This window comes from Caretta caretta, chromosome 11 (assembly GCF_965140235.1).
Source record: "Caretta caretta isolate rCarCar2 chromosome 11, rCarCar1.hap1, whole genome shotgun sequence".
In the NCBI taxonomy this organism is placed as follows: Eukaryota; Metazoa; Chordata; order Testudines; family Cheloniidae; genus Caretta; species Caretta caretta.
This window is the reverse complement of record NC_134216.1, coordinates 53,499,965-53,525,786: the sequence shown is the minus strand read 5'-3', so window position 1 is coordinate 53,525,786 and position 25,822 is coordinate 53,499,965. Positions and strand designations below refer to the sequence as shown.

Sequence of the window (25,822 nt, the reverse complement as noted above, 5' to 3'; positions counted from 1 at the left end):
AGGACGCTGAGGGTTGGAGGATCTTCAAGAGTTTATGTTGATTCTCCTGTACTTCCTCCAATGGAATGACCTGGCTGATTGCAACCCTCTTAAATAATTCCTGAAATTGCTTGAAGCCGCCTGCCATAGTTGGTGGGAGTGGCACGACGGCTTCATTAGGCAAAGAAGAGGAGTTGTGTTCGGGCAACTCCATATCAGGTGTGGGCTCTTCCTCCACTTCCTCATGTGGATCCTCAAGGGTTCTCGACGTGCATGGCATTGGGGATCCAGCTGGAGAGTGGATCTGTGCTCTATGGGGTGAGGAGGTGCAGGAATAGTGGGCCTTATAGGGTGCCCATGGGTCCCACGGTGCCCATTGCATGGAGCATGGTAGTTGAGGTCCCGTCCTTGGTGGAGCAAACCATGGGAATTGGGGTTGGTCCTTCTGATGCATGTTCCTGTGAGGTGGTCTTTGTTGTGGTGGAAGAGAGAGTCAGGTGGAGAAAAGACTGCACCTCTGTGATCATCATTATCGTCGTTTGTGAAGACAGAGCGTTCAGTTGGAGAGGATGGCTGGATCAAGGGTGAGCCCTGAGTACTGAGTAGATGCGAATCCACTGAGATGTCTTGATGTGTTAGAAATTGCATCTGCACCGGAGCATGCAGCACCGAGGATTTAGTCAGAAGCCGTTGGTTTAAGCCAGAGGTGGGAAAACCGTGGAACCATCCTGCCTGGCCCCTGAGCTCCTGGCTGGCCTGCCACCCCTTCTGGGCAGTGTGGCAGGTTCCGCCAGGTGGCGAGCTCCTGCCGGGCAGCGTGGCGGCGTGGCTGGCTCTGGCATGGTAAGGGGGTGGGGAGTGGAGGAATTGGATATAGGGCAGGGGGTTCCTGGGGGCAGTCAGGGGACAGGGAGCAGTTGGATTGGGCGGAGGCTCGGGGGCGGAGGGTGGTCAGGGGATGGGGAAGAGGAGGGGTTGGATAGGCATGGGAGTCCCAGGGGGCCTCTGAGGGGGTGGGGGTGTGGACAGGGGTTGGGGCACTCAGGGGACAGGGAGCAGGGGGGATTGGATAGTGGGTGGGGTCCCAGGGCGGGCGGTTAGGGGCGGGAGGTTCCAGGAGGGGTTGGTCAGGAGACAAGGAGAAGGGGGGGTTGGATAGGGGGTGGGGTCCCGGGGGGGGCAGTTAGGGGTGGGAGGTTCCGGGAGGGGTTGGTCAGGAGAAAAGTAGCGGGGGGGTGGGGGTTGAATGGGTCGGGAATTCTGAGGGGGGCAGTCAGGGGGCGGGGGCCAGGCTGTTTGGGGAGGCACAGCCTTCCCTACCTGGCCCTCCATACATTTTCGTAACCCTGATGTGGCCTTCGGGCCAAAATGTTTGCCCACCCCTGGTTTAAGCTGTTTGTCTTTGGTCTTGGCTGCTGCCGGTGGCCCCATGGCAGCACCAGCAGCCGGTGCCGGATGGTGTGTCGGTGCCGTGCCAATGGCGTTGTCGGTGCCGGGGCTCTGTGAGCAGACGGTGCCGACTCCGGCGCGGATGCCAGTGCTGAGGAGGAGACCTGGCCATGATGCGGTCTTGATGCCTTACTTTTCTGCACCATATGCCCAGTGCCAGAGGTGTCGGGAATGTCGCAGGTGCTGACCCTTGAGGCAGCTGGACTGCTGGCAAGGACCTTGCTGGGGACCGTTTGTTTGTGCCCAGTTCTCTGTTTGTGGAGGTTGAGGCTCTCTTCCTCTTCTCGTGAGATGGTGGAGCCATGCTCTTGGTCGGTTCCAAACTGGTCAGAGAGCACCTAGGAGAGGGTTTTGTTCTGCCCGTCTCCAAATCAGGTTGGAGGGATTTCTCCAGAAGAATCATCTTTAAAAGCAGGTCTCGGTCGCAGCAAGTTCTGGTTTTTAGAGGATTGCAGTGGATGCTCTTAGGTGGGACGTGCGTCTCACCGATGCATTTGACACACCAGGATTGTCCGTCCGAGCGTGGTATGGGGTCCTTGCAAGAGTCGCATTTTTTAAACCAGGAAACCCCGGCATCTTTAATGTGGCCCACTGAAGAAGGTCTAAGAATGAGACCTTAGTGGGGTTCACTCCCAAAGGGGGAAGAGGGGTTAAGAAAAACTAGGTGTTTTGTTTTGAGGGGTGGGGGGGGAGGTTGTTTTGTTTTTAGTGAGGTCTATGCAACCGTCTAAAGGTAGGGTAGTAACAGGGAAGGTTTTATCTAACTAAAACTAATTTTCTTTCAAAATGGGGAAGAGGTTCAGCACTTCTCCGAGTTCCATCTTCAGCCAAGGACAGTTGAGAAGGAACTCAGGGGGTTGAAACGCACGCACGCCAAACAGACTCCAAAGACGCCACAAGACACCAACTGCACACGCACGTCCCGACCGGGCACTGCTTCCAAAGATCTCCGATCAATGGTGCCTGGACACACAGATACCTGAAGTGGAGCACCCACAGGGACACCACTTGAAGAAAAAAGCACAGATTCTGCCTCCTTTATTCAAAAGGAACAGTACCTTACTCTATGAGCAGTCCCACTGTAATCAGTGGCATTACTCAGAGTATGTTTCTACGCCACATGAGCAAATGTGGCAGAATCAGGCCCTAAGTCCGAAAACAGTTGGTGGTCTATTTCTTAACAGACCTTGCACTTAATCAGTAAAAGCTAATTTACAGGGCAACTTTACTCTATGCATTGATAATAATAACTTTACTCTAATAACATTGATAATCTGAATCTTACTAAAGAGACCAAAACATGAAACAGAACCCAATGGACACAATTTATAATTGGAGATTCCAGTTTTCTGCTTAAGCCACAAACAACTCATTAAACATCAACAGGAATTTTAAGCAACATACACTGAAAAGAAAGTAGAGGATCTTTCAGATGAACTGACATCCTTTTAACGTTTTGTTTCTGTCAATTGCAGCCTGTATCGTTTTCTGCTCATGTTCTCCATGATTCACTATTTGGTCACACAGAGTAGCAGCATGTAACGCTGCTTATGTATGTGGGTTACACACAGTGTGAAAACAAATGTATACAAGTAAAAGATGGTTTTACATTGAATTTGTGTTTATTTAATTTCACTGATAATGAAATATGATTTCTGCTCAAACGTATACAGTCTCATTTCAAACAAACCTAAAAAACAAAGAATTTCTCTGCTGAGTTTCAAGGCTCTAAAATAGCCAAAAACGAATACTGGAAATGAGCACAGATAGAAACAGAAAACTGGAATTCCTCATTACAAGTTATTTTTCTGTCATCAGAAAAAAAATCCCAGTTACACAATGCCCTTTTGTTTATCCAAGGTTAGATTTTTTGACTGATGAACCTATCAGCATGCTGCACTGAAGGAAATGTCCTTTTAAAAACAAGCAAAAAATAAACATACTCATCAGAAATCTCGATGTTGAGCTTCTGTTTGGTCTGGCTGAGAGTGGTGCGGTAAAGCTTGGTGGCCATTTCAATAAGGTGATCACTGCTGAACAGGAAATCCCCTTTACCAGCTGCTCCTGAGCCCTGAAACAGAAAGAAATGTCGTTAGTATCCCCACAAATACACTCAGAGGAATCCTGTAGCATTTTATATATATATAGGTAAGCAGACTTTAGACCCCCTCCTTCCTATGCCACCCCCCAAAATGCAAAACATAAGGATCAAATACCAGTAAAGCACACCACTGGGCAAGACAGAGTAGCAAGGAGGTTTCCTGTCACCAGTATTTTGACTTCTAAGTTAAAAAGGAACACCGTTCAAGTTTTGGACTTCATATATGACCCAATTTTAAACCTGTTAGAATCTGATGAGAAAGCTCCGTGGGATTCTAAATATCAAGGTAAATTCCCCCTCAGCCCAAAGGAAAGCCACTAAACTTTATAGATCCTACAGAAATGCACTGTTTTAGTCTCCCTCTGCTGGCTACATCACAGCAATTCACACTATATCAGGAACTGAAACCAATTGTTGATACTAGCGCACAGAAAAAGATGTTCTGGCATGACAGGGCACTATATAAATGGAATTTGTTCAACAAAACAGCTAGGCTATCAGCTCCATTTAAGAAAAACGCTGACAGAATAGATTTTTAAGAGGGTTCTACAAACAGTGAAGAGAAACAAAAGTACCTGTAGATTCTTTTAGATTGGTAACTAAATTAGTGATATAATAATGTAAATTTCTTTGAGCTGCCATCGAGTGGATGAATGGTAAAGTTAGTGATGATGAACGCAGGGAGTAAGATGAAGTGAACAATAAAAATGTGGTAAAAATATTATCGAAGAGTTTTTAGAAGCCTAGGTATAGAAGCTAATAAGTTTATTCAGAAGAAAAAAAGGGGATGATATTTAATCTAACTTCCCACTTTCCCTAAAGAGCAGAAACATATTTACTAATCTGTTCGTTATACTTCAGTTACACTGAAGAGTCAGGGAAAACTATAGGAGGGGTTAAAAAGCTAAAGACAAGTTTTCACTATGAATAAAAACCAGACTAAAGGGCCATTTCACAAATGGAAAAAGTCTAATCCTGAAAAGGCTGAAGCAAATCACTAGGTCTCATTTTCACAAGTGAATTGTCACCCATTATTTAACAGTTCCACTACATGGTCTTTAGTAATCTTAAACCTACCACTTCATAGGTGTGGGAAAGGTTTAGACAGCTTTTTTAACCTTACACGCTAGCAACACAAGAATTAATGTTTTAAAATAATTTCTTCTCATACAGTATAAATTTGCTTGATAATTTATTACAGATTTAAACTCTACCTCTTTGAGGTGCACAGCAAAAAAGCCATCATTTTGAGAGCTCATGGACACTTTAGTAACATCACCCAGAGGGACCTCTGACTTGATATGTCCAGACTTTTGATCAGCAAGGAGGACATTATTTTTTGTTAGCAAGAAAATCCTGGATGCACACTGTAAAATGAGAAAATGAAAAACATTATCTATTCAAACACACAGAGAGGAAGACTCTACAACACAGTAACCATTAAGAAAACAAACAGTTCATACAACTAAGAACTGTGGCTCAAATTTTCAAACCTGAGTGTCTTAAGCTCAGCGAGAGCTGCAGTTTGATCAACGTCTCTGAAAATGTGGTCACCTTTATTTAACTGCCTTATGGATCCAGAAGCCTAATGCATCCCCAGTTCTTCATTTTGCCCCCTATGCTTACATGTACAAACACAATGTTTTTAATTGTAAGTTTATAGATGTACAATCTGAAAATGGAAAGTCAGAATACATCTATAAATGAGAATGACCCTGATTCTTCGTTCCTTGTGCACTGCAAATGTCCATTGAAATCAACGTAAATTTTGAGTGCAGAATAAATGCAGTATCAAGTATATATATTTGTGTGCACACATACTATATGTACCAAAATGCTTATGTATTTTAAATACTATGTTGTCCTCCACTACCATCTCACAGAACTATTCTCCTAATACGCAGCTAAGCATTAATTTTTCTAAATACCAACATTTTTTGGAAATTAGAAATATACTTATCCTAAAAGAATTCCACACTTCCACCGTGTAAAATGGATAATTTAATAAAAACAGTTATGAAAGAAATTACCATCAATTAATAAATAATACCTGCCTCTTATACAGCACTTTTCATCAATAGATCTCAAAGTGCTTTACAATAGAGGTAAGCATCACTATTCCCATTTTACAGATGGGAAAACTGAATAAATAAGCATTTTAGTACCTTCAGAACCATTGAGGGGAAAAATAAAATTGCCCTATATGTTAATTTACAACAAGACCTATCACATCAGAATGCCCTTTGGGATTAAACAGTGCCATTTTATTACCTTCCCATTAGCTCTATTGATTTTATTCACAACTTCAGCAATAATGATCTTTTCTTCCACGGCATCTTTGAGTCTTTTGTACTTGGGGTTCTTGCTGATTTCCAGGTAAGCCCCCTGGAATGGTTGCCCAACACTATGGAAGGACAAAACAATACAGAAACACTCAAGTTAAGTTTGACCTTTGGGCACAAGTAAAAATCCCAGAACTGTCACATTCTGGTGCAGGCTTTGCATTGGTACCAATGGCTGTCCCAAATACCTTATTCATGGGTATTGTATTTACTTGCATATACTTCCCCACCATAGACCTTTGTTAATTGCACAACGTTTAACACAAGAATATATAAAATATCCCAGTCTCAGCACTTAGGTAGATATTTTCCCAGGGGCCTAAAGAAATTTGTTAGGCATTCAACTCCCACTGATTTTCATGGGAGTTGGGTGCCTTCCAGTCCTCTGTGCCTTTGCAAATTTCTCCCTGAATATACGTCAGATTTGGATTTATCTCCTACTTAGTCCTATCTGACAGCATACAGACTTCCAAAACCTGGTCAGTTTAGATGAGCTATTACCAGCAGGAGAGTGAGTTTGTGTGTGTATGGGGGTGCGGGGGATGTGAGAAAACCTGGATTTATGCAGGAAATAGCCCGACTTGATTATGTAAAGAGTTGTCACTTTGGATGGGCTAGCACCAGCAGGAGAGTGAATTTGTGTGGGGGGGTGGAGGGTGAGAAAACCTGGATTTGTGCTGGAAATGGCCCACCTGATGATCACTTTAGATAAGCTACTACCAGCAGGACAGTGGGGTGGGAGGAGGTATTGTTTCATATTCTCTGTGTATATATAAAGTCTGCTGCAGTTTCCACGGTATGCATCCGATGAAGTGAGCTGTAGCTCACGAAAGCTCATGCTCAAATAAATTGGTTAGTCTCTAAGGTGCCACAAGTACTCCTTTTCTTTTTGCGAATACAGACTAACACGGCTGTTACTCTAAAACCTCAACTGTACATTTTAATGCATAATACTGCACTCTTCAGTCTTGAGCTGTTTCTACATGAGAAGCACCACATCAGAGATACAGCGAACACTGCTTCTTCCTTCCTGCAGCACAAAAGGGATTCTGGAGTTCCACAGGCAGATGTCTATTGGCTGGAGGCAGACATAAAAAAAATGGATGCGCCAACCAAGATCCAGGGGACAGCACCCTCACAGAAATATGGAAGCCTCCATTAAAAAAACAAAAACAAAAAACTATAGAGGAGGAGATCAAAAAGAGTTAAGAAAAATAGAAAGAGCTGGTAGAGACACAAATACAATGAAGAAAAAGATATTCCAGGATCTATTATATGAAAGAAAGGAGAAAGACTGAGCAAAGCCTGGGATGGAAAGGAAGTATAAGAAAAGCAAGAGAGATGTCATAATTAACATATTTTTAAATGTATTAAATATAAAGTTGTTGGCTGCTGATAACCTTACCCATTAATACACAACTGTTGTATGCCTCTAAAATGCAGGTAGTGTCAATTTGGGAGCCTTCGAAGACCAAATTTTCTCACCCTGGCTAGTGGACTTAATCGGTCTAGGTTCTTAAGATAGTAAGTACTGGATAATATTTTCAAGCCCTGCTTCAGGCAACAATGCTGCACGACAGTATATTTAGCCAAATAAGTTTTCAAGAAACACTAGCATCTCCCTCTCTGCTGCCACACTTAAACAAATTAGCTGAAAATGTTTTGTAAGTCTTTAAACAGTGTGGTTTCATTTCATTCTGAATTTAGGAAACATTTTGGTTGAAAATATGGATTCTGGCTGAACCAAGAGTTGAAGATTTAATTATAATGGGTATTGGCTTTCATTTAATCAATTACCCATTGCTCAAACAAGAAATCTCTCCACATTCAGATTCTGACTAGCAGGCTGGAGAGAACAGTCTAACACAAGCTACATTTATACAAAAAATAACGACACTCCACAAGGTTTGTTTCCCCTGAAAACTGAACGTCTAGTTTCTCAGCACCAGTCGTGACTTAAGCTTAAATTTCAATTAAGCTTCTTTGAAGATCTCCAAAACTGATTTTTATCAGCTTTACTACACATGACATAAATATGCAGCCCAAGGAAAAATGTAGCCATTCTTGCAATTACTTGAGCAACGTTAACTGGGCAGATAGCACCAACTGGAGACGCATCAGAAATTCCCTGATATTTTCAGGCCTCTACCTGTCTGAAATACTGATAAGAGTATTTGTAGAGATATGTAAGGTTTTAGCCAGCCTAGACACTATCACTGAGTAGACAGAATCTCTGGAATAGAAATAATTACCAAACAAACGTGGCCTTGGGAAGATAAAAAGCTTTACAAGTTTCATTATTTAAAGGTATTTCTTAACAGGCTTAACTGCAAAACTGCCTAGTCCTCACATTCCAATACTGCTCACTTATTTCATTAATATTTTGGAATCAATTAAGCTTAAATAATGACCACAGCAAATCTGCTAGCAGCAAGTATTTTTGTTTGCTTCTTATTGTCCAAATCCTGAACAAGTGAGAAAGGCCTACATGCTGCTGCAAAGATCATTTCCCTTGCATGTCTCTTTGCCCTTGCTACTCCTCTCTTTGCAGCCCTCCACTGGCTAGTCCCTTCTTTGCTGCCTCAGACATAAGCCACTTGTCTTTACTTTCAAGGCCCTTCACAACCGATCCCCACCAGAACAAGAGTCCTAAAATAAATAAATTAATTAAAAGCCAGAATGCAGGGCAGTGGGAGGCCCCAAGAGTGAGCAATGGGGTGCAGGGAGCTATTGGGGGGAACTGGGAGGAAGATAGGGGCAATGGGGGAAGTTTGGGGAGCAGGGGTAACTCCCTGCAGAGCCTGTCCTATCTCCTTCTCCACCTCCCCCCCCAGATATCTCCTCTTCTCTTGCTAACGTGTCAGTTTCCACAAGAGATATCTCTCCTACGTATGCCCAGCACCTGCTCCCTGTGGAGACTCTGCTGACCAACTCCCAACATCGCCTGGCTCTCATTCCACCTCAGGCTCCCAGCAGCTCCACCCCCTGAGCTCCCCTGCCCAGTCCTGGTTGCAGCACCCTGGCTCCCTTCATGCTGAGTGCCCAACCTCCCACCTGCAAGCTCAGTTGACAGCCTGCAGCCAGAGACGGAAAGGAGCCACCTGGCCCAGGACCAGAGGAAGTACTGGAATGCCACTCCCGCATGACTCAAGTGTGGATACCCACCTTCCCTGTCATCTCTCATTCACTATCTAAAGGTTGATGCCTGTCTCTGAGCAGACCATGATGCCAGCCTCCATCCCCTACTTGTTACATTTTCAGACAACCACTTTTGTGCTCTGTCCTGCTGCCCCACATGCTGGGAAGGAGATCCCTGTAAACATTCACAAAGCCACCTCCTTCAAACACTCCTTTGCCGTGACGCCTCCAAAAAACTTAACAGTTATGCTGCTAGTGTGCTGAGGACCACTGCTTACCAAGCTGACCAATACTGCCTCCTTGTTTCCTTGTACTCTCCCCTGGATCTATCTATCTGCTGTCCCTTCTCTTACACTTAGATTGTAAGCTACCTGGGGCAGTGACCATCTTTTTTATTTAGTATTTGTACAGAACCTAGAACAGTCAGCTCCTGGTCCATGACAGATACTCTTTCATGCTAGGGTAATACAAATAATTAATCATAATAAATCTGCACCGTGTTACAGCAGGGCTGGGAGATGGGATCCTTAGCTCCAATGTGTATTGGACGCTCAGATTTGGAGTAGTCAAGCCACGCTGGATATTGCGGGGGATGGGGGGAGGGAGCAGTGGACTCCATTGGTTGCTCTCTCTCATGTGGGATGTAGGCTACTTAGCTTCGTGCAGAGTGTGGGTTCCCTGGCCTTTTCCTCATTTGTGAGTGAGACTTAATTCCACCCCTTCACCTTGTTCTGTGGCACTCACTTCCAGATCAGCAAGGCAAGAGAAGGAGGCATCCATTCTCCTGTGCAGGTTCGCTACATGTTTATTATTCAAAGAAACATCCTTTCTGCTATATTTGGGGTCTTGGCACATGAAAACAGTCCTCAGTGTTTACAATGACAAAACTGGTGGCAGTTTCTGGGTATAATGATTCTAACAGAACACGATCAAAAGTCAGCAGTTTAACATTTAATTTAAAGCAAGTTGATTTCACTGTGTAGGACTGACAAAATAAGCTATGACACCTCCATGATTTGATCAAGCCAGTAATCCAGAAACAAAAATTTCTCAAGGCATGTAGGATGGGCAAATTGGTCCACAAAAAAAGTCCACAACTAGCAGTTTCTCCTGGTTAAAATAAACAAGGCGTTGTTTTTTAACTCCCTAAATCTATGTAAGGGTGCAGATTATTTTTGTTTTACACTGTGAGCAGTGGTACCAGAATAACTCATTACCTGGCAGGATATAAAGCCTTCTTGTCCTTAAAAAGTTCACTGGCTTCCAGTTTTTCTTCATATATAAGCTTCTGTTGATCTGTGAACTGGTCTCTGTACTTTTTACACTACAAAACATGACATTTTAGAGGAATCATAAATCAATCTTGGAAATCTGCTTTAATGCAGCAGCCATCACTGATCACTATCCACTTATTGCTTAAGATACACATTCTTAGTATATTTCTGGAGTGACTCAACTCCATCCGACATGCCATGGTAACACAGCAACCACTAGCTGAGGCCCTTCAGCCTTTGCCTGCTCTACACACCTCTGAATTATATTAGACACATTAGAGATGATTTCAAAGAAAGTATTTCATTTAAGTATATATAGTTAGCTGACTGTACTGTCAGCTAAAATCCCACAGTACTCCTCTGTAGCAGTTCACAAGAACAACACTTCACAGGTGTGGTTTTTTGCTATGATGTACCACAACACAGCCACTTTACATAATTAATACAATAATCAGGATCCGGCTGTTCCTTTTAGCAGGCAGAACTGTATTGTTGTAAATGTTTTATCCTGGAGGTGCTTTGAGTGGGGGCCCCCTAATTTCAGCATTAACTCAACTTTCTGAAAGCAAACACAATTCAGAATATAAACAACATCAAATAATTACCAATAGCTATTAATACACATACATAAATATACAGAACTATCAAAGTGTAGCTGAAGAATTTAGATCTGTTTGCAGAATTCAGCATGTTCCCAATTTACCATGTTAAAAAGTTACAACAAGAGAATCTTTGTCCCTGACAATTTGCAGGAAATGGCATAGTTGCAAAGAGATCATCACGGATGCTGAGTGCTCACCAAGTGTCTCGGCAGCACTTAAATAGATTCTAGCCATTTTCTCCATTAACGGGTCCAAAACAAATTTCAGCTAACCACAGTTCACATGCATAATATTCCACTGAGTATTTCCACTGTTAGACTGAGCAAACACCAGTTCTGGATATGAACATAAGTATTATAAGCTACCAATTAAGCATATTCACTTCATATTAAATTAAGAGCTGGGGGGGGGGGGGAGAGGGGAAGCAATACACTTTGCTCTTTTTTTCCCCAACCACCGAAAGGACTAGATAATGTATGGTTATGTCTGGAAGGCCAAATAGAATGATAAAAACAAACAGCTTATGCAAAAAAATTAGTGGACAACACTGTAGTAAATATTTCCTAAAAATACATCCTCCATGAACAAAACTGAGGCACTCAAATCATATGATCAAAATGTTCCCTACCCTCCACAAGTGGAAAATCCTCTTCATTTCCTTGTGAGTTGAATCCAAGAAGAGGTAAGGCCTTGCTGGCCAGTTTTTGTCTATTGGTGATAAAGAAGGCATCTTATTCTTCATTTCCAAGAAGTACTTTTGCATCTGTGATAAATTTGAAGCAAGATGTTTTATTAATCTCAACCAGTAAAGCTATTAAAACAAGCTAGAAATGACAGGTGCTCTTCAATAGTAAGTGTTGTTATTCAACTGCAACTCCCACGCTTATTAAGCCTGCTCACAAGTTTGGGAGGCTAAATTTATTGAGAAATGCTGATGCTGCTTTAGGTGTAGGCTGCCCATGCCCTTAACTTCAAAACATGTGACTATTCCTTCTTTACAACAGAAAGAACTCAATAGTCATGCTATCACCTGTACAGTATGATGACTCCTTTACAAATATTATTAAGGCCCTCGCAGCTAACACTTCTGGCTATGCTAGAAAACAAAATTTTACATTAACTTATAAAGTACATAGGTACTTACAATTTTCTGAAGTGTAAATTCATAAATTTTCCTTCCAGCATTGGCTCGGAAGAATTTCCTGTATTCTCTACGGACCTGAAACATTAAACAGGCCTTCAGAGTGAATATGTATAATTAATATTTATCCATGAATGGTTTTAACAAAGCATTGTACACATTAAGAAAGTGAAATATGAAGTTACAAGTGTGGCCAATGGAAACCACAGAAGAATCAAGCACACTCAAGATGTGGGAAATAGGTCACAAAGACCAGAGTTGCCTAAAGCTGCAAAGAACTACATTAAAAGTGATACGGTTAAAAAAAAAAAAAAAAAGAGGACTTTCCATTATCTTTACAACTGTCAAATATGATCAAGTTGATCGCATATTGAGAATATTTCCACAGCTTTTTTGCTGTAAGCCTGGGATAAAGAGAGTGAAGCTCTTTTAGTGATAAGGATTTTATTGAATCGTAATTGCCACTGGGTTGATTTGTGAATTATTTTTTTAATTGATGGGAGGATTTTTTTCTGTACATGCACTTGGAGGTTTTTTGATGTGTGTATTTTATAAACCTAAATAAACAGAGATAATGATAAATATTAAGAAAGTGAAATCAGAAGAAAAGTTCTGTACATCAAATTTTTCATACAAGTGCTCTTAGAAAAATATCAAGAAAATGAGCTACTGATGACTGAAAGAAGCAGAGAAAATAGATTAATTTTGCTTAGGGTCAGACACATGAAATAAAATTTAGCAGAACAAATCATCAGTAATCATTAAAAGCCACTTTTAGAGAAGATTTCTGATACTACTTTACATACATGATTTTTAAAGCAACTCTAAGGTAGAAAACAGAGAAATTTCTACCTACCTCTGGTATTACCACTACCATGGTATCTAACCTCTCCAACTATTACACACTTGAAACCAAAATTGAGACAACACACCTTATTTGGACTTTTGTGAAATGCCCAAAATTCACGACAAGTTAGCTGAAATTCATTAACTTTTTTGCATGCCTTGGCTGAGTTAGAAGCAAACCTGTTAAAGTTTTTAGTGAAAATCAGGGAAAACGGCTATGGTCTTGCATACTTTTCCACACAGCAAGCTCAGTGGTTTTGGTGAATTTCGCATAGTGTTCTTCGATTCATCTGAACCAAAACCAAAGTGAAAGCCAGCAGGTGAAAACCCCCATTAGTCAAAACACAAAAGGTTCACATAGCCCTGTGCCACCAGCCCTTGCTCCCATCCCAAGCGTCTCACACAGCTCTTCTCTAAGCCACCATTTTGAAAAGAAGAATTTCTCAAATGTTCTCATGAAAAAAACCAACATTAGGGGGGAAAACACACACATTAATCACACATTACTGAGATACGTTAACAGCATTAACAATATTTAAAGTGCTTCATTCTCACCAAACTTTCTCTGTTCACATTTTTCTTTTCCTCTTCAGTTAATAAGAAAAATGTTTGAGTTTTCAGATGTTGACTTTTACAAGGGTTTTTTTTAATGAATTGCAGAAATTTTCAGTAAAATCTATATCTTCCTTATGCTGTTAAAGTTTAGCCCTCTCTTAATTAGCACACAACCACTATCAGCACGTTAGCAATGGATATTATCCACCAATAAACAGATTAACACCTTCAATCCCAGTCTGACAATATTCACTGAAAAATATTAAAAAGGTGACTTCCTTGTAATATACGGGTCCCATATCTCACCAAGTTCTCACTGGTACTCCTTAAAAACAAAGTTGTTATTACTCTTCATGAGCAGCAGTCTGTGTGAGCTTAGTTTTTAATGAGAATACTGCAACACACACACACACACACACTCACTCACTCTCTCTCTCTCCTGGCACAATAGGAAAGCCAGCAACAACATAATTCCTTGGCAGATCAGTACTAGAGAACCCCAAATCTGGGAAGTACTGTACATACTATTAAAATCCCATTTATTTACTATAAACAGAAATATAAATCAAAAATAAATTTAGAAATCTTGATGCAGCTTTATTTTTCAAAATACTAATGATCATGATTCAAATAGGTTGAAGTGCTTTGATTTAACAGCTATTAACTCAAAAGCTTCCCTCCACAAACATGTTGGAAGAAAACAGGCAAACAAATCACACAGTATCTAACCAGGCAAACAAATCACACAGCATTGACATAGAAATGATTATACATAGCTAGGATCTTGCCATGGAACTCACAGTGTGCATTCATATTCCAAAGAATTGTGTGCTTTACATGAGTCCATTTCTGCTAGAAATAAAACCTTCAAAACCATAGCATATACAGACAAAGGCATGTCCTTGCTGTATAACATGTTCAAGGTTTTGGCTTTATTAAAGTTAGTTTTCCTTTAAAAAATAATGCTCAAAATACAGCAGTGTTCTTGACTTCTTAGAACGGACATTTTCTTGGTTTCTAATCATAAAAACTGACCTACTTTGACAGCAGTAAAGCATGATTCTAATCTGAAGAGTGACTTCTTAAAAATGGCACCTTCATATCCCCTGTTCTCCTTCCCATATGTATATTGAGTCACATTTAATTTAGTGACAATATGTTTTCACTACATTTTATCCATGTTAGCATGCAATAGAACACCTCTGAAGAGTTATGACTTATACATCATCAACAGAACTGTCAGTAAAGTTTCAACTGTAGAGCCAAATTCTGTCCCCATTTACACTTGGATAATCCCGGTTTGGCCCAGAGCATCTCTATTAGTGGTGATGACGATCAAGCCAAAAAACACTCATTTGGTCTCTCAGATCTAAATGCTCAAGGATAGCAGCTGAAAACTTTTTTCTTGTAAATGAAGCAAAAGGTGATATGCAAGTACTGTGACACAAACATGGAGGCCCATAAGATGCCATTTTCACAGTCTATTTACAGAACAGAACTACACTTTACAGATTGCAAATGTATTTTCTTTTGCCAACCAATCCTCAATGTAGAGGGATATAGAAAAAAATGGACAGACTGTAATCATTTGACTTTTCTAAGAAGGCCTGGCCTCCACTGAATAGATGTCACAGCATCAAAACAACTCAAAGGAAAGTGACTGGACACTGTGCTTAACTCTAAGTCACACTTTGGCCATCCCATATACATCAGTAGGTCTAAAATGAGCAGCAATGACGTCAAATAGTCACACCCTGCTTCCCACTGTAACAAGAATAGGTCAGGAAAAGAAAATACTTGTTTGTAATCTTTCCAGATGGGATCCTTGCCAATGTAGGTCAAATTTTAAGTTAACAACCATGATAGTGTCCCTTTAATTAAAAACATTTTTGGCATTTTATCTTCCACTTGAAAATTGAAACTTCTGATAAGACAAGGAATATCTTCAGATTAAAGACAGCTGTAAATGTAACAATATTATTAAAAAGTTTACAAATGTCTCATTTAACAGACATTTTCAGATTAAGGATTTTTCAATAAAAAAGTCCATGACAAAACTAAGCAAAACTAGTATCATGCTCGCTAGTGATCCCACACAATTAATAGTTTATTATGTGTTAGTAGATGCCACGCTTTATTGAGTTCATTGTTGACACAAGGGAGTGGTTGAGAAAGTACCTTCAGTCCAAGCCAGTAAGCCCAAATGACTGCAACAGCATGCTTACGCCTAGCCTCGTCCTTCAAGCGTTTCAATTCCCTTCGAGCCTAAAATGTTTAGATAGTGAATAAAAGAGACAGCCCGATGCAGATAGCACAATCACCAGGAAAAAGATCCTCCCAGACAGAACAGCTGATTTATGAATAAGATATAGAAAGATGGAAGAATAGCGTATAACCATTAAAACCCAATGTGTCAGTGTGGAAATGGTGTTAAGGCACAAATGTGGTCAATACAAGCCTCTAAACTGCTTCACTAATACAAAAGGTAAGAATTACACAGGCTCCATTATTTGCTATGAACATTTGTGTAATGTCTGCCATGTGTGTCTGCAAATCATCAATGTTGAGTGTCTGATACTTGATTTTAATGGAAAGCTTTCCCTCCAGTTACAAGACCAAAGTGATATTTATGAAAGTGAAGAATTGAAGTCACACTATACACTCAACTCCTCCAATGACAAGTGCCTCAGCATCGTATGATTAACTCTAACAATTAATTCTAACAATTATTTTTGATCCTAGTCACAACTTTAAATAAAAGAATCCTTCTCACACAATTTTACACACTATTTAGAACTTTCGTTTCTGGGGTTTAGTTAAGATTCCAGTATATATTTTTCTCCAGTCTGGCAAATGATCTCTTTCTGATTCTCCACACGATGAAGACATTGGTGATGTCATATCACCAAAAAGCATGACTTCATCACATGCAAAACAAGGAGACAGATACATAAATTTCATCTACAGTCTTTGTTTAGGCAACCAAAATTCCAAGGTACTATACATAAAGATGTGATATTCTGTTAAGTTACACTTTTTACATTTCAGAAGGTATTAGTAAATTTATTTGTTCAGTTATTTAAAGACACAAGACCAGCAAATAAGTAGCTTCAACTGGCTTGGAAAGGACATACCAGTAATAGTAGTTATAGCTATGTACTTGCAGTATTCATATCTTGCCAAGTATACTGAAGAAACTGTGAATCCTCACCCAACTTTGCCAGTTGCACTCTTTGGATACTCTTCCAATTTAACAATAAAGGCTATTCTCCATTAATTTAAGCCTTTATAAAGGATACATTTTAGTTCATTTGAGATGATACACAAATTCAAGTTCTCAGCCTATGACATGCTAATGCTAAAGACACTGCATAGTCAATATCTGCTTGAATTTTGAAGAGGAAGGAATTTGAGTTACATTTCTACAGTTTTTGAAAAAAATTAAAAAAGTATTAAAATAATCACTGGAGATAGATGGATCCTGAAGCTTTTGCTTTAATTTCCCTCTTAGGAAAAGAGAGAGTTTCCTAAGATAACAGGAAGTTGCCAGATACTGAAAATTTCTTATAACCCTGATGAGCCAAATTAGATTGGTTACTATTAAGTTTATGTCTGAGGGCATGGTAGGCACATTTTTATTTAAATACATTTGACTCATGTTTAACCAAAAAAAAAAACCCCAACTAAAATGTACAATAACGATATAAACCAATATGCAATATATCTTAATTAAGTACTGTAATATAGAATTTATGTTGCATTTTTGTTTGTCATGTCCTTTTTTAATAGAAAAATCCATCTTTACATCAGTTTTGCCAATACTGCTACTGAGCTATTACTTTGCATGAGGGACCTATCACTAAGGCATTAACAATTTAACCAATTGTTTTATATGTTGATACCAAGCACCATAAACAAACATGATTTTTATATTTATATATATATATATAATTTATACTACCCTAGTTAGGACAAGATAGTGAGACTTCATCTTTACATAAAATAAATAGAGAAAAAAACTGTGTCTGATAATGACAGCTTTTTAACAGTTTATTCTGACACCTGAAGATCAAACTAGAAATAAAAAGATCTCTTATAAGCTAAATTCTGTGGATGTTTATATGTTGATTCCCAGGGTTACCTTTCCATTCAAAGAGATTTATTTCTTTGACAAAATAAAATGGCTAAGATCAAGTTCAGCATTGTACTTCTACTGTATTTTAGCATGCTACTAGAATCAGAGATATTTCTTTCTTCATTTAACTCGCAAGGTGTTTTGATAGCATATATAAAGCGGGATCCAAATAATAATTGGGCTATATTAAAATTTTAATTGACTGAATAAAATATTCTAAGTCAAAGAGTTTTTGTTAATTGAAACAATTGTTTCAACATTATTCCCTAGAGTACAACATTTCAAATGTTCATATAACCCAAAACTGCAGCCTGCGATTAGCGAGAATCTTTTAGTGGGACTTCGCTTCTGAAAACAAACAGCTGATGCTGGAATTCCTGGGATTTTTCTAGGGCCATAAATTGAGAACTGCATGCTAACATCGTTTTCTCCTAAAATTTGGGTCATAATATTGTACTTAATTTGCAATACTGGACTTCTCCTACACAACCAAAGAAACAATCAAAACTGATTTCAGATTTTGTACAAATTATAAATAAAAAGTTGTTTACACTTTTAAAATGTACTATTTTGAATTGAAAAGGAGCCTGTTTAATTTAGGTCACAGAATATACAATCCAATTAAAAGGAATCTAGACGTGTACCACTGCAAGCACTTAACAGAAAAACACATGTGTGAAACATTTACATTTAGTTCAAATGCATTTTCTAACTTGACCTTACTGTAGTCTAATCATTTTTAATCTAGTCTAATGAATTGTTAGTAAGCAATCAGTACTATTTGGCTGGGCATGCTTAGAATTTTCTAATATACAAGACAAACATTTAGGATGCTGTCAGGTTTATTAAGTGTGGCATAAATAGAAATGGGAAAAATCAAGGATCATGCTTTAGTATCTACTAGGTCACTTGTATTAGTTATTAATCCTCGCTATTTACTACTGATTAAAGTTGGGTGTTGTTGGGTAATGAAGGAATCATGGAACATGTGCATGAAGTACCTTATATCCAAGCCAGTAAGCCCAAACAACAGCAATAGCATGTTTATTTCTAGCCTCCTCCTTCAGTCGTCTCAGTTCCCTTCGCGCCTGTGGTGTATTTGAAAATGGGTTATAGAAAAAGTTTAGGGCAGAAGAGGTTACTGCAGGTCCCAATGGGGAGAGAGAGAGAAAGAAAGAAACCAGTCACTACAAAACTGTAAATATAAAAGCATGTCCTGGCTTTCCAGATTGCAACAGTTAAAATGTTTGCAGCGAAGAGAAATGGAAGTTAAGTAATTTAAGCCATTCAAAACATTTCTCTCTCTCTTTTCTGGAGGACTTTTGCTCCACACACTGGCTTTGAAACACTGAATGTTTTCTGGCATTTTCTTACCTGGGTACCATGCCAATAAGCTGCAATGGTTGTGGCTGCTTCCTTACAGCGCTTCTGATGCTTAAGTTCTCGGAGAAGTTTTCGAGCCTGTGATCAATCAAAAGAAAAAAAATAGTCTTATTTCTAACCCAAACTTAATTTCAAAAGGATTTACACCCTACTGTGCCTTTCTAGTTCAAATCTGAGAGGGAGGAAAACAAAACAAAACAAAAAAAACCCAAAACACCCTCAAATTTTGCAGATGCACACACAGAACAACATGCAGATCTGAGAGGATGGGTCTTGTGCTTACCCCCCAAAGCCTCGAGCACTGCAGGGGGATGGGATACCAAGGCCACTGGCCTCTCCCAGGCTCCCGACACCGATTGGGCAGCCTGGGAAGGCTGGGTGAACACCCAAGGGTTCCATGGGTATCATGGCGCCAGCCACTGCGCTTGGGGCCATGGAACCGGTTTCAGTGCCGTCGATGCTGTCATCACCATAGGTACCGGGGCTTGTCCCGCAGTCAGGGAACATCGCTCTGTGCCGGACTGTAAGTGGAGCGGTTGGTACTGGGTGACCAGGAATGGGCGGGGGGATGGCTCCTGTCCGACTGGTGCTGGTTGCTGCGACCCAAAGCCGACCCGTCCAAGCGAGTCAGGTGTCTTGTTTGGGGTTTCAGAGCTAGACGGCGTTCAGCGGATCTGTATCGGACACAGGACGTCAAACAGGACTGGGAGCCACTACAGGCCAGGTGCTGGGAGGAACCTCCTAAGAAGGGAAATCTCCTAGGAGACGGGCGACGACGGCTGGGCGATTAGTGGCCTCTGCTCCCTGATTGGTACTGGGCCCTAGGAGATGGTGAGGACCAGTCCCGGATATCTTGCTGGGCGGCACATGCCCCAGAGTGTCTGTGCCAATCCACCGGCGAGGAACACTTGGAATCCTTCGATCAGTGCCCCCAGTGCAGGGACCAAAGAGGGCTCCACTGAGCCTGCCTCTCAAGTCCCGAGGCATGACAGCTTCGCACAGGCGACCGATGGCACAACGTCTCTCTCAATGGGGAACAGTGCCACTGAGGTGGGGAAAAAAGCATAGGTCCCAAATCAGGTTTTCCTCGAGACCGGGGTATTGCTGGAGCGAATGTGGGCAGCGTCAGGATCTCTTGAGCTGCTTGAAGGGCTTCGGGCGTCAATGGCACCTGAAGCTTGCTGGGGCCTGCACCGCTATCTGGAGTCCCAGGCGAAGTACAGGATGCGCCGCACCGCTCGACTTGAGCTGGGGCCCGGGAAGGGGGCGCTGAGCTGCCCAGCATGGGTCGTGGCTCGCCCCCAGCCTTCTCCTTTCCCTTGCGGGAGGTAGATCATCCCTTCACATTCTTCTTCGGCTTCATGACCAGGGCCGTGGAGGGAGAACGGTGCCAGCTCGCAGACCGTGCCACTGTGTGTGGAGCACTGCACACGGAGGCCATGGTGCTCGGTGCAGAGTCGGACCACTGCTCTGGCGCCGGAGTGAGTGCCGACTCTATCAGGAGCGCTCTTAGACAGATATCGTGCTCCTTCTTCATCCTAGGTTTAAAGGACTAGCAGGTATGGCACTTATGATTTATGTGCCCCTCGCCTAAGGATCTTAAGCAGCTGGTATGTGGATTGCTGACGGGCATAGGCCGTTTACAGCGATTGCAGGGCTTAAAGCCTGGGGACCAGGGCATGCCCAATCCCCCAGCTGAGTCCCGTTTGGGACTAACGAAGAGTAGAGAACTACTACTAAGGGTTTAACTAAGAAACTACTAACTATATACAATTATTTTGCAGGTTTTCAAAGTTTGCAAGAACAGAACGAAACAACGCTAGCTGAAGCAGCAGACTTCCAGCACCGTCACTGGCAGCAAGAAGGAACTGAGGGTAGCGGGAGCCAGTGGTTCCCCTTATAACACACCATGCAGGTGCCACTCCAGAGGGCACCAGAACCAGTCCCCTACGGATACTGCTAAGGGAAAAACTTCCAGCACAGGTGCATGTGGCAAGCACAGACACCTCATATGGAATGGACCAGCTACGTAAATATAAAGAACCAAAGTTATATCTGGGTTGCCAAACCACTATTAACCTGAGTTTGCATAAATAATAATTTAATGTTCTCAATTCTTTTGGGACAGGCAATAGCATAAATGTTAGGACTACTCTTGTAGTACACAAAGAGTTTAGTTTGTGAGGGATATAACAGTACTAAGATGCCAAGATTTTTTCCCCACAAGATAAAAAGTGGGCTCACCCCTTTCCTGAAACTAGGTTTTACGTGTAAGATTTTAGATATCCTCCAGTCCCTGTCTGAGCACTAAGGAAATCTCATTTTTCTCTCCTTTTACCACCTTGCTCCTTGTAGTCTCTGTCATGGTCACAATTCTTCCTTCAAGAGCAGTGGACAGGATTCTTTGAAGAGAGGCAATGCCACAAGTTGGGGGTGAAGACAGGGTGGGGTAATGAGACACTCTCTCTCCAAGGGCCAAGTATACTGTATCAAGAGCATTCCCACATCCCCAGGAGGCACAGATGACTGAATTCAGGACAATCTGACCCAGGACCTGGCAAACCCATAAACTGTGTTCAGTTTTGTCTGTGATTTGAAAGTCTCTAAATCAGAGAGTGAATCTGCTACTTACACTCATCTCTCCTCAACTGAGCCCAACATCCTCAGATTTTATTAGCCTAGGCTAGCAGAACCCAAGGCAGTCGCTGCTCAGTGATGTCAAACTCACCTTCCATCCTCTGATGTAAGACTGTACTACAATGGCCGAACTCTTTATCCTCTGATACTTCTTTTGTTGCTGTATTAAAAAATCAATAAATATAGTTCAGCAGAGAAAGTCATAGTTTTAAAACTGCTTTACATCAAAACACTCTTTGGTAACATCTAACAAATATATTCATATGCAATTGAATCAAAAAAAGTAATGGAGAAGAGTGGATTAATTTCTGAACACACAAATGAGGGTGTGGATTTCACATCTAACTCAAGAGGAAACAAACACACAGACAGGGCCACTTTATACACAAAGAAAGACTAACTTTCTGGCCAACAGAGGAAAGTTATGTGAATTAAATATGAACAGCCACTGTTTTGTTGTCTTTCCCACCAACAAAATAGTTCAGATTGTCACAAACGCTTTGCTCCAGTTTGTCAGCTGAGCTTGCCATTGACAATCATAAGGCTTCTGTTGTTCTTCACACCCACTGCCCTCTTATAGTATCGGTACTGATAATAGCTTATAAAAGATAGTTTGTTGAAAGCCGAACTGGAATGCTATCCACCTAAGTCAGTTTGATGTACACCCTCATGACAATTTCCTGAACTGTAGAACATTTTCCTCTTAAGGTCAATAAGATCCTTATTTTTCTAGTAAGCTGCTGGTTAATTTAATACCCTATCAGCAACAGGCTGAAGGTTCAGCAATGCAACATGAAGGGCCAAATACTCAGCTCAGCACCCAGTCTGAAAAAACTGTGCTGGTCAGCTCTGCTGAGGGGTGGGTGTGGATATGGGTGTCAGAAGCCCTCCCTCAGATGCCGCAAAACTAAGGAGCCATTCCATGGCCACTACTGTAGCTTCAACCTCCTCCCCACAACCCTCTCACAGACAACACTTTGTGATGGGAGGGTTTGGTTCTGTGAAACAGCCGATCCCCTCGCCAGACCTTAAGCACAGGGAATTGTCACAGAGCTTTACTCAGCCAGGGGATGCACGCCCTTATTCAGCCTCCCAAACCCTGACCCTCTCTGTGCCTCAAATCACATTAGTTCTGATGCAAGAGTGCTCTTTATATTAAAAAAAGAGGGGCAGGATTTTCCCCCAGGTAATTTTTTGGGCACTTCAAGGAGCCAAATGACTGCCCATTCTAACAAAATAACTGCTATACGTTTTCAGAAAACCAATAGAGCTCTACAGGTTAGGAAATATTCTTCCTAATGTTCATACAGGTTTGGTCAGGTCAAATGTTGGTTTTCATTTGTTCTCATTTTCTTATATCAACAGGCCTGCAAATTATGTATTTGACAACTCTATTTTTAAACCATTAAAGCTCCACTGGTATACTCAGTAATGTAGATACATAGCTGTAATGCAATCCAATCCTAATGTTGGCTGAAGAAAAGGAGTGAATTAAACTGGACAAGTTTGTATTGGAAATGAATTTTTACAGTGGTAACAAGACAGTAAATGAGTTATTTTGAGATATAAATAGCCACATATTTTCTAATTTCCAAGACAAGTTAATCTTTGACTGACCTCCATGTTCAATTGAATTGAATACTAAAGGATTTCAAGGCCACGTAGAAGATTATCAAAAACCATACATCATCTGAGATACGCTAATTTAACAATATCGTAACATTTATTTAAGGGGAGCTCTCTTTCAGTATGATATGCTATTTCATCAAACCGTCTCTTGGCCTTTCATAAGTCTTGATAATGTATATTTCTTTAAAAAAGGAAATTAAAAACTTCTCTTACTAACTGGAAAAAAGATTGAAAACTATACATCATTTAAGTTCAATTCATAATGATGTGGAAGATCCTGTCTACAACAAAATTTGAAACAGTCTTAGAACTATATTAGTAAGAACCATTTAAACACAAGTCTTTACGAGTTGTACCTAATAAGATAAATCATTGGGACCCTCCCAAGCATTCTTGTGCCTCAAATTTAAAGGCTTCAAATAAGGCAAAAGACAAAAAACATCTTATAATGATAGAATTTCACATACAGTAAACATACACATTACTAAACTTTTGTATGCATTGGTTGCCCGTTGGTACATGCTACAAAGTTTCGCCCAATGCTTGAGTCTGTTGAACTATTGAGAGGTCCCACCATTAGTGCTGGGAAATCCCGTCTCCAAACGGTTGAACTAACCAGGACACCTTGACAATCCTTTTCACACAGATCATGTACTTCATCGTGAGCCTATTTAACTCAGTTTACTTGGTGGATATTTTTGGTGCCAAAATACAGACATAAAATTGAATAGTTGCATCACTTTCACCAAGGCTGATAACAAAGAAGAAGAATCATTAAGTACTAATAAGAAATCCCTGTTTAATAAAATTTGCATCTTACTGCATATCTCCTGTACCAGGAAGCAATCACAATCTGGCTCCGTTTCATTAAAAGGAAACGTGTCCGACATTTCCAACCTCTGTAAATCTTCTGAATGAGTGTGGCCAAGTCCTCTAGACGTTGCTTTCTCAGGTCTTCTAATTTGAAGAGCTGAGTTAAAAAAATAAAAATAAATAAAAGACAGAAAAACAGAAAAGCGTAATTAGGATAACAAAAAGGGATCAATTCCCTGAATCCCATGCTTCGCCTCTTGAGAAATCTTTGGCTGGATCATGATTACTGTACATGGCACATAAATGCGGTATTGATGCCTTACATCCTGAGGTTATTCAGTGGATGAAGACTACATTAGATATTGGACTGTTGCTGACAATTACCTTCATAGGCTTTTAATTCCCTCTCAGCCTCACTTAGGTTTATTTTTAATGCCTTCTTATAAGCCTGCAATTAATCACTTTAATTTCTATACAATGTTTATCATTCTAGTACCAGAGCATTGTGTTTGGCGAAACCTGCACTTGTCATCCAGCAAATTCTTCAGCATTATTGATGGGTAATCATCATGCAAGCTGCTCTTTGATTAGTGCTTAAAAAGCAGTCTGAAAAAGGTGGGCACTATCATAATCAGAGAGCAGCAACTTTGGAAAGAGAGAGTTTAAAGTGCACCCCTCAGCAGCCTGGCTCAATTTTATTTATTTAATGCCAGGTCTGCAACACCCCATGCCCTCCCCCGCAAACAGCACAGTCTTTGATTCTATGGTGGAAAAGATTTGTTCACACACCGTTCTTGGGTTGCGGATGAATATCTTTGATCGGCCAAAGGAATATTCTTCCTCAGGGATTTCCAATTCGTTGAACAGTACCTCTACACCAGCCCTAAGAGAAGAAAATAAGCTTCTTGTGATATATTTAAAACTCTTCAGACCAAAACATACATACTACTTAGAGTTTACACACACACAAATTAATAGGCAGCATGTTAAAGGATGTTTTAAATCCTTAGTGTTTAATATGAGAAGAACGGAAATGTAACTCTTTTATTCATTTTTTTTTTATTAAACTCTAGACACAAGAATCATATTTGGAAGGGTATGGAGCAATTTGTGTACAAAGGGAACAATTACCATTAAACAGTGCCAGTGATGCAATCCAATCCTAATGTTGGTTGAAGAAAAGGAGTGAATTAAACTGGACAAGATTGTATTGTATTGTATTGTAAATGAATTTTTACAGTGGTAACAAGACAGTAAATGAGTTATTTTGAGATATAAATAGCCACATATTTTCTAATTTCCAAGACAAGTTAATCTTTGACTGACCTCCACTGAGCTATGAAGGAATAAGAATACCAATGTTTTTCTTACCTAGCAGGTCCTCTCCAGTGAGGCCAGGTCTGCTTACAAAGCATCTTGTACCTTTCTAGACAAAGCTCATAAGGCTGTCTGAACGCATAGCCTGCCCTTCTAACCCGGACATTCTCTAGGAGACCTAGGTACCGGACCTGGTGACACACTAGCGCTTCATTGAAGATATGTGCAGCTTTTTTGTCATTGGGCTTGATGCATCTGGAAATTGAAACAATATTCCACATTTTGTAGGAATACTTGTTTATAACATAATAACTTTACATGTACAATACAATAGTTTAAATTTTACAAGCCAGGCACGATCAGATATTAGTTCATGTTTAATTTACATAAGTGCATTGGATATGAATAGCACCCCATTTTCAAATTTCATTTCCTAAAAACCTACAATGAAACAAAACTTGCCATTCTAAAATATTTACTA

At 40.6% G+C, this 25,822-nt stretch overlaps 1 protein-coding gene across 4 annotated transcripts in view; it reads right to left on the bottom strand.

The window, feature by feature from the left end:
• Window positions 1-25,822, bottom strand: part of MYO1B (myosin IB) — a 185,630-nt gene that overhangs the window by 10,530 nt on the left and 149,278 nt on the right. Inside the window, exons 18-30 of one of the 4 annotated variants that reach the window (XM_048869682.2) lie at window positions 25,396-25,596; window positions 24,814-24,907; window positions 24,032-24,181; window positions 21,674-21,742; window positions 18,937-19,023; window positions 18,564-18,650; window positions 15,606-15,692; window positions 12,030-12,104; window positions 11,514-11,648; window positions 10,227-10,333; window positions 5,801-5,933; window positions 4,744-4,896; window positions 3,372-3,499 (exon numbers count right to left, since the gene is read on the bottom strand). In XM_048869682.2, the coding sequence (XP_048725639.1) occupies window positions 3,372-3,499; window positions 4,744-4,896; window positions 5,801-5,933; window positions 10,227-10,333; window positions 11,514-11,648; window positions 12,030-12,104; window positions 15,606-15,692; window positions 18,564-18,650; window positions 18,937-19,023; window positions 21,674-21,742; window positions 24,032-24,181; window positions 24,814-24,907; window positions 25,396-25,596 (1,506 nt within the window). The remainder of the gene's footprint in view (window positions 1-3,371; window positions 3,500-4,743; window positions 4,897-5,800; window positions 5,934-10,226; window positions 10,334-11,513; window positions 11,649-12,029; window positions 12,105-15,605; window positions 15,693-18,563; window positions 18,651-18,936; window positions 19,024-21,673; window positions 21,743-24,031; window positions 24,182-24,813; window positions 24,908-25,395; window positions 25,597-25,822) is intronic. The other 3 variants (XM_048869686.2, XM_048869684.2, XM_048869687.2) reach the window with 3 other exon arrangements.